The sequence below is a fragment of the Gossypium arboreum genome, chromosome 2, assembly GCF_025698485.1.
Source record: "Gossypium arboreum isolate Shixiya-1 chromosome 2, ASM2569848v2, whole genome shotgun sequence".
Classification (NCBI taxonomy): Eukaryota; Viridiplantae; Streptophyta; class Magnoliopsida; order Malvales; family Malvaceae; genus Gossypium; species Gossypium arboreum.
The window spans coordinates 10698907-10707410 of NC_069071.1; the positions used below are offsets into that span (position 1 = coordinate 10698907).

General features: G+C 32.4%; 1 protein-coding gene across 8 annotated transcripts; it reads left to right on the forward strand.

Annotated features, from left to right (window-relative positions):
* Positions 1–530: 530 nt before the first annotated feature.
* LOC108486722 (uncharacterized) lies at positions 531–6577 on the forward strand. 8 transcript variants are annotated; one of them, XR_008277379.1, is made up of 9 exons: positions 531–818; positions 1370–1878; positions 1990–2048; positions 2805–2864; positions 2969–3038; positions 3773–3842; positions 6019–6137; positions 6264–6310; positions 6395–6577. XR_008277379.1 is itself a non-coding variant. In XM_053024296.1 (8 exons), exons 2-8 carry the CDS (start codon positions 1624–1626, stop codon positions 6227–6229), a joined length of 591 nt encoding a protein of 196 aa, XP_052880256.1. In that variant the 5' UTR covers positions 532–818; positions 1370–1623; the 3' UTR covers positions 6230–6577. The 8 variants fall into 8 exon arrangements, 3 of the variants coding, with proteins under 3 accessions (XP_052880256.1, XP_017646409.1, XP_017646410.1); XR_008277377.1 differs by having other exon boundaries at positions 533–818; positions 6019–6045; positions 6180–6310; XR_008277381.1 differs by having other exon boundaries at positions 536–818; positions 1644–1878; positions 6019–6045; positions 6180–6310.
* The last annotated feature ends 1927 nt before the right edge of the window (positions 6578–8504 follow it).

Sequence of the window (8504 nt, forward strand, 5' to 3'; positions counted from 1 at the left end):
TTACACCCAATGTCACTAAACTATTAGTAAGTTTACATTTTGATCACTCAACTTTAAAAGATTACAAAATGATCATTAAACTATTCGAAAGTTTTCGTTTAAGTCACTAGGCTATTAAAACCACTGTTATATGACCTTCTTTATTCGCAATACATGCAAAAATCGAAAACTCTCATTTCCCTTTACAATTTATTTATTTATTATGAAATAAATTTAAACGTCACTAATTTGCAAGTTAAAATTCAAATAATTTTCTTATTCAATTTTCAACACTGACTGTCATATTGAATTGAATCTAAGGTATATTTTTCTACTCATCGATGAGTATTAATTTAATGTACCGATCATCAAATTATTATTTAGAACTCGCTAACTGAACTTTAAAAAGAAACTTAACAATTTAAGAATAATTTAATGATTTAAATGAAAACTTTTAAATAATTTGATAATTATTTTGTAATTTTTTAGAGTTAAATAATAAAAATATAAAATTATTAATATTTTAATCACCTAAAAAGTAGTTTATCATAAATTACATTGATGGGATGAATAAATAGAGCCAAGTCGCTTGACTTGGAGGATCCCACTCTCTTCTTGCTTTGCTTACTTCTCTCTGCTCTATTGCTGTTTTCTATTCACTTTACCCAACTTCTATTACTCATTTTTCTCCCCATTTTTTTGGCTCACTCGCAGCCTTTTTTTTTTGTTCCCTGAACCTTTTCTTTGAACCCAAACACAAAACCCCAAAGAAACCCACTTTCCCATTTAACCCAGGGTCAATAACTCCACGATCCAACTCTAACCCAAGTTCCTAATTGGTATCGTTTCTCTCTTTCCTTCTCCTTGTTCCTTTTGATTTTTGTTTGCAATTTCAGTTACCTTTGCCTTCGATTATGTTTCCTTTTAGTTATTTCTTTGGTGATTTGGGAAATGTTTGCTTCATTGATGAATGTCTAGGATAAAGTTTGAAACTTGATAGTTCAGAGATTTAGTTATTGTCAATGGTCTGAACCCTCTGCAGTTACAAACCTGATTGAATGAAAATTAGGTGTTTGGGTGTTTAATTTAATTTGATCAATCACATTTGAGAAATTTGAAGTTTTTTGGTTTGATATTGGCATTGGCTTCAGAGTTTCTAAAGTTTTGTTAACTTGATTTATTTTTATTATAGTTATCTTTTCCCTCCTTCTGGAAGCACCGAGAAAATAAATGTTTTGATACCGAAAGAAATTAGAAATGTATTTCTTTTGAACTTGAAAATGCATAATTCAACTTCCATATTGAACAATATAATTATTAAACTTTAGTTGTTTGTTCCTTTTCTAATTAATTATCATTTCGCCTTTTACCATTTACTTCTACATTTTAGCAATGTTTATTGAAGCCGAATGTCAATAGAAAAGGCGGAAAGCAGATTACAAGATGATCAACTAAATGGAGCCTCAATAAGCCCTTATTGAGTGCTTACTTGTATAGTTTCTACTACCAATAATAAGATCATTAGTTTCTATTTTCTTTCCATTCATTTTATGTGTAACATAATTGTAATTCTATTAAAATCGTCAAGGTGGGTTTCTGAAATCTGTTTAAGCACGATGTGAGTTTCCTTTGAGTCTTAAGTGGATGCTTGCTGTGGCTTTTAGGACAAAGGGGGAATTATTGTTGTACTTTAAAATGGTGGGTTTGTCATGGTTGAGTGCCATCCTAGTTGGGGCGGGCTGCCTTGCACTAGGGTACTGCATTGGTAGGCACCGTCCTACATGTATATTTCTCTCATCAAGAGGAGCTAAAGATACTACAGTCTCTAAAGTAAATAAGAAGATCAAAGAACCCTTGGAAATCGAAAAGTTGGCAGACATTCTAGAGGATTTTAAAATGGTATTGAACTGTTTCTCATCTCTTGGTGATTGGCATTGGTATGTTATGGCAAACTATAAAGTTTAAAAATGTAGACAATGAACAACTGTGTCTTTCTTTTATTTTCTTCAGGTACTGGTTGTAAGAAACGATCTTAAGATGGGTAAAGGGAAAATTGCTGCCCAATGCAGGTGAACCTTGTTTTTTTTCTAGTTTTATCACTTATTTTTCTAGATGCAACTTTTTGCTCCTGAGATATGATTTACAGGTCAAGCAATGAATTACTATATGATTGTTGATAGGTCCTTTCCTAACTCATAATTTTGTTGATTAGATGGGATATACATATTCCTAGTATTGATAATGAATATCCATCCGAGTAAAAGTAAACCAACTGCCAATTAGAAGTCTAACTGCTATTGGATAAATTGTCATTATACTTGAATGCTTGGGGTGTGATAAGCAGGAGTTCTTCGAGCAGCTCATACTCAATAAATTATTGGAACTTTTGCACTGTATTAGGTGTGACACATTTTGAATCTCATCAAGACATGGCATAGCATTTTGTAAGAAATTGTTTGCAACAATTTGGAATTCTGATTTCCTCAAAACAGGATTTAACCCATTGGATAAGGTCATCTATTAAGTTCCTCATGTGCAATCATGCAGTTTTGGTAAACACATTTGAATCTCATCAAGTTATTTCTTGCTATCTTTTAACAAAATGCTGCTACTTTGGTGGCTTCTCATTTTGCCATCTTTTATAAGGAATTTCGTGTAAATTTACTGTCACTGATTTTTTATACTGTTAAAGAAGTGGTTGTTTGATGTGATTTGTTAACCTCTTGGTTGATTTGCATATATTTTCTTGACAAATTTTGTTCTGGTGAATCCCTTTTTGTTCAGTTTGTAATCCAACTGGTTTTGTTTTTCCTTTCAATGTTTAGTCATGCAACTTTGGGTCTTTACAAAAAACTCCTACATCGAGCACCAAAAGCTTTGAACAGGTAGAGCATTTCTGGCGTTATAATACTGAAACTGTAGTTTTTGTGCTTATCTTTCTGCCTCTAACCATGTCTCTCTTTCATTTTCTTGTGTTGTTAATATGCAGGTGGGAGATGTGTGCTCAGCCAAAGGTGGTTGTGAAAATTGATAGCGAGGAAGATATGCTAGTTTTGCAAGTCAGTGTGGTTTTAAGAATTGTTCTTGTGCTTCATATTCTGATAAATATTATGTATACTCCACTATAAACACCATCTACCTTGTTGTTTGATGAATTTGTATCAACAATTTATCGACAGAGCAAGTTATGGTCAGAAGAAAAAGCCATAGTTTCAAATAAAAGAAAAAAAGTATTGCAATGTGAAACTTATGACTTCTTTTTTGAGTATGGCATGGAAGAAATAAGTTAATGATTTTTTCTTTTGTGGGTCATAGAGGCCGTTTTTACTTGTTTAGAGAACAGTGGTGAGAGAGCTTTCATGAACTTTTAGATTTGTGGATTTGATGGGAATTGTTAAAGTAGAGGTTGATTCTTAGAAGAATATTCACATATACTTGTGGTCAGTTTCTTGCTCCAATGATATTGTGTATTCCATTTTCATATTATAATTGGTGTTTCTCTCTTATTAGAATTATCCATCTTTCTCTATGTTGTGTGTAGACAATTTAATGTTTTACTCACGAACGTTGCTGTTGATAATTCTTTGATATAAATTTTAGGACCTTGTTGATGTTTCTTTCTGGTGTTGCCAAACCTGTCTCCAAAAATGGTCAACAATTCACCAGTTTGAATGACATCTACTATTTGTTTGGTCTTATACCTTCTCCTTAGAGCTTTAATATTTATGATAATCTATCTTGGTATTTCATTTACATGGTTTTTTCATTATTAACTAGAATTTTAACTTTTCAGGAGAGGGCAAAATCATTAAACATACCGACACATATCACCATTGATGCAGGGAGAACTCAGATTGCACCAAGTGAGTGGCATAGTTCATTTTATTTCTCACTTCATAGCTTCTGTCATCCCGGGCTTGCTAAATTGTAAAGCATCACTTAACTTATATTAGGATGATCCTAAAAAACTAACGTTTTAGACACTAATAAAATAATGCCACACTATCATTTTTTTAAAAGGCATTAAATTATTTTAGTGTACACTTCCACACCCAATTAACATTACAATTTGAAATTAATAAGTAAATAGCGGTAACTTTACTAGATAATTTGCTAGGTTTATAGATTAAAAAAATAAAAAGCATTAAGGGCAAAGCTTGGTTTATCCAGAGGTATCATTGCTGTTATTTTACTTTTTACATTGATATATTGCTTCAATACTAATTGTTTAGTCTATTGCTGCTTGGGAAAAGTTTCTAAACGAGGGTATATGTTCTTTTTGCAGCAAGTGTTTTTAAAGAATGGAAACTTGGTTTTAATTTATTTTCGGTCAATGAAAACTAAAAATCTGATCTAGGATTGGTATGATTATTTTGCATTCTTTGGTAAGATGATGTTTAGCTTTTTTCTCACTGACTACTGTTTGTTAAGAGGATTGTAGAATCCCTGATATTATTATTATTATTAATAAATCAATTGGTCTAGTCTTACTGTGTATATATATATATTTTAAATGTATTGATTTCATTATTTATGCTGATTTTATTCTTAAATAGTTACTTGTTATTTTCTTTAAAAAAAAAAAACAAGGTTTTAGAATCTTAATATAAGTTATTCTCTTTTATAAATTGCAAAAGTTAAGAGCTTTTCTTAGCTTGGGTTTGTAGTTACAAATGTAAGCTATACTAGAAATCCTACCACACGTATGTGTGTGGAAATCACGGATTTAGAACATAAATGCTTGTTTAAGAATAACATACAATAAATAATGAAACGCATGGTTTGAAACTAATTAATCATAATAACACATGAAATATTTACAATATTAAAATATAAAAAATATTAAATTGTGAGTAAAACGAAATTTAAACACATAAATACATCAAAGTAACAATACTAAATGTACTAAAATTGTTCATCATGGTATTGTGATCGATTGTGAGTAATTGAATTAACAACATTATTAATATATACAATTAATGGATGTAATAAAGTGTGCATATTAATATAAAAATTTGTAAAAAGAAGCTTTGGTTGAGTGGTAAATTTAAGGTTTTACCAATCCATTGGTGTGGGTTCAAATTTTACCATATGCATATTTTTATTTTTATTTGTTTTAGTTAAAATAGAAAGAATAAAGTATGCCCAAATAATATTATCTAATTTAATTATGAAAGGATATTTCTGTGATTTCCCTTAACAGAGTTGGTGCGCGGTTGACTCATGACATCAACTCAGCCTGGGGTTTAAATAATAGTATAGATAAAAACAAGTTATGTAGGTCCTTCCATCTTTGCCTTCTGTGGCTTGTTTTCTGTTCTTCTGCCTTCTTTATAACCCTTAGTTAATTCATTGCTTTAGCAGTATATAGCTAAAAAAAGAAAAGATTGGGGGAAACTGTTGAGTTTGATAAGAGATGGTAAGGGATCAACAAGAGAAAATGTAGAAGAATCAAATTCTAGATTGGATATGTACCAAAAAGGGAAAAAATTCTAGGTTAGGATATTTTGCTATCATTGTTGTTGTGTAACCTTTACTGGGTGGTGTTATGAAATCTGTTTTTTCCTACTTTTTCAGAACAGTTAAATAAACTATTATTATCTTAAACTATTGATCCTATTGCGGAAGTTAGGAAGGACAAGCTAGGGAAACATTTTGATGCTTGCTATGAAGGTGCTTGTGCATCTATAAATGCTAAACCTCAATAGTTATTCTTATTGTTAGAATTAGCATTGGTATTGAAAAATCAAGTTGTGGAGACCCAAGGTTAAAGAGAGAAATAATAAATTGCCTGATTGTTTGAATTAGTATCTGAAGCTACAAGCTTCAGAACTATGGCTTCTGTTCAAACATCTGCGTTGGTTTTAGTCATTGAGTGGAAATCAAATCTCTTCATTTTTCTATATCCCAAGCATACAAACGCATTTATGTTCTTCATTTCTCTATTTTCCTAGCATATGAATGCATTTAAGTTCTTAGGTGAAGATTTCGATAGCTTTTGCTTTCTAAAGGCTTTTTTTGTAATATATTCATTTTCAGATTCGAGGACGGTGATGGCTATTCTTGGTAAGAGCATTATGTTGTAGGCATGACAGCTTGGGTTCAATTCTAAACAACCCCATTTCCCTCCGCCAATTATCAAAAAAAGAAAAAAAGAAGTAAAAAATTCTACCTTCGATTCCATTTAATGTTATTTGCAGGTCCTATTGAAATGGTGGATGATGTAACTGGTGGACTGAAGCTATTGTAATGATTTTTCTCAAAACCATCGAATTTTTCCGCAGAATCCTCCCATTGAAGAAGCTTGAGGAGCAACTTCTAATTTAACAAGGTTGTGGTTATTTTCATCTACGTTTCTTTAAAGATATTTCGTCCATTAACTTTAAAGTGAAATCCACTCTATACTTGGTGCTAGATTCTTAGAAACTTTTGTTTCGGTTTTGTGATGATGGCGAAAAGTTGCTGCTTTTTCTACTCGGTGGGTTTGAAGACAATTGGAGAATTGTTTCGTGCTATTCAATAACGCTTTAGATGTTTGGCTTCATGAATATTCAATAACTTTGGGGATTTTTATTATATTCTAATATTTTACAATGAATTTGCATTGCAAGTAAAATGACTACACAAATTAGGAACAAAAATAGCATCATCTGCATCAATGTTATAGGGAAAAATGGCTTAATTACAGGTATAGAAACGCAAGGCTTTCACCATTTAACGTAGGCGCTCTAACTCTATTAGAAGGCTTTGTGACAACAATTGTTGATACGTGATGGTGATGAAGAGGTCGGTTCACTTGTTACAAGCTGAGAGCCAAAGTTGGAGCCAAAGTTGGATGAAGTAGGGAGAATGGAGAAGGAAGATCAAGATAGGTGAGTGCAGAAAGCTAAGGTTTAAAGGGAGTAAAAAGGTGCCAAAAAGATCATTCATTGTGGTTTGAGGTATATATAGGTGGAAGGCCCTCTTACGTAATTGTGTCACGTCACTGACAGTACGGATTGACTTGCTTGTATAGTTGACAAGTGGCAAGTCTTTGTTGAGATAATACGAGGTTTTTAAGTTTCAGTAGTACGAAGTTATTAAATTTCAGTAGTCCCTTAGTGGTCCTCGGTGCCCTCTTTATGGGCAGTGTGAGGCATATGGGTGGTCGTTATTGGGTGACTCGTTTCATGGCACAAGATGGAGAGTCGTTTGCCGGTGCTTTTTAGGTTGCCAATAAACCTTTTTTCATTAGGGGAAGAATGCCATTATGTGACCATCTTGTTGCAAAACAGCCTCTATACCTCCGTTTGAAGTATCACACTCTACAACAAATTCAATATCAAAACTTGGCAACTGTAGGACTGGAGCAGTCAAAAGAGCTTGTTTCAGTTTATCAAAAGTATTCAAGGCTGATTTAGACCACTGAAAAGAATTCCGTTTAAGCATATTGGTTAAGGGAGCAGCCAATTGGCCATAATGACAATAAACTTGCGATAATAACCAGCAAGTGTCAAGAATCCTCTGAGAGAAGTAAGAGGTTGTAGTTGAGGCCAATCTAAGATAGCTTGAATCGTGCTTGTTTCAACCCTTACACTTACCGTTGTGACTTTGTTTGTCGGCAAAAAGCATTTAGAACACTTTGGATAAAGGCGATGAGCACGTCACAATTCAAAAACTGTCTACATGTGTACTAAGTGATCTTTCCATGTCTAAATATAAATCAAGAGATCGTCAAAGAAAACTAACACAAAGTGAAGTGAGTATGAAATACCGCGTTCGTGAGAGCCTAACAAGTAGATTGGGGCATTTGTCAACCCAACTGACATAACAAGGAATTCAAAGTGCTTGTGATGAGTACGTAATGTCATTTTCTCAATATCTGTAGGGAACAAATATGTATCTGAAAGTAGCTAAATCTCAAATCCAACTTTGTAAAATACTTTGAAACATCAAGAAGCTCCTCTACTATCGGAATACGAAATCCATCCTTCATTGTTCTAATGTTTAACTCCCTGTAATCAACATAGAAGTGCCAAGTCTTTTCTTGCTTTAGTACTAACAAAACTAGTGACCTTGTTGAATCATTCAAGTACATTTTCAGCTCAATTTTATCCTTCTATAAGTGAGGTGTAGATCTTGGTAGCAAACAAATTTGAATCTCACATTGCCTTAGAGGTGGTAGGCTAGTTGGTTCTTGAAATAAGAAGTTAAACTCAGACAAGATACTTTTTAATTGTAAACTCAGACAAGATACTTTTTAATTGGTTTGATTCAGTGGTGCACTCGCCTATCTCAGAATGTATTTGTATTCCCTTAAGCATAACCCAATCAGAGGAATAATATAAAAGCCTATTAAAATATTTATTAAAATGGTCAACTTTTATTCTAAAAATAAAATTGTGGATATATTGATAAAAAGATGAAGATTGTCTAACTAGTTTTGTATTGTCAAAATTAAATTATGTGGCATCAGATACTTAGAAGAATTTTTAAAAAATTCTTTATGAATATCAAAAACTAAAAATAAAAATAAAATTTTCGAA

What these genes read in the sequence shown, in the direction of transcription:
- LOC108486722 (XM_053024296.1), top strand. Translation starts at nt 1,624, where the DNA reads ATGCTTGCTGTGGCTTTTAGGACAAAGGGGGAATTATTGTTGTACTTT. An exon ending in GCACCAAAAGCTTTGAACAG is followed by an intron (nt 2,865 to 2,968) that starts GTAGAGCATTTC and finishes GTTAATATGCAG; the next exon opens with GTGGGAGATGTGTGCTCAGC. An exon ending in AAGATATGCTAGTTTTGCAA is followed by an intron (nt 3,039 to 3,772) that starts GTCAGTGTGGTT and finishes TTAACTTTTCAG; the next exon opens with GAGAGGGCAAAATCATTAAA.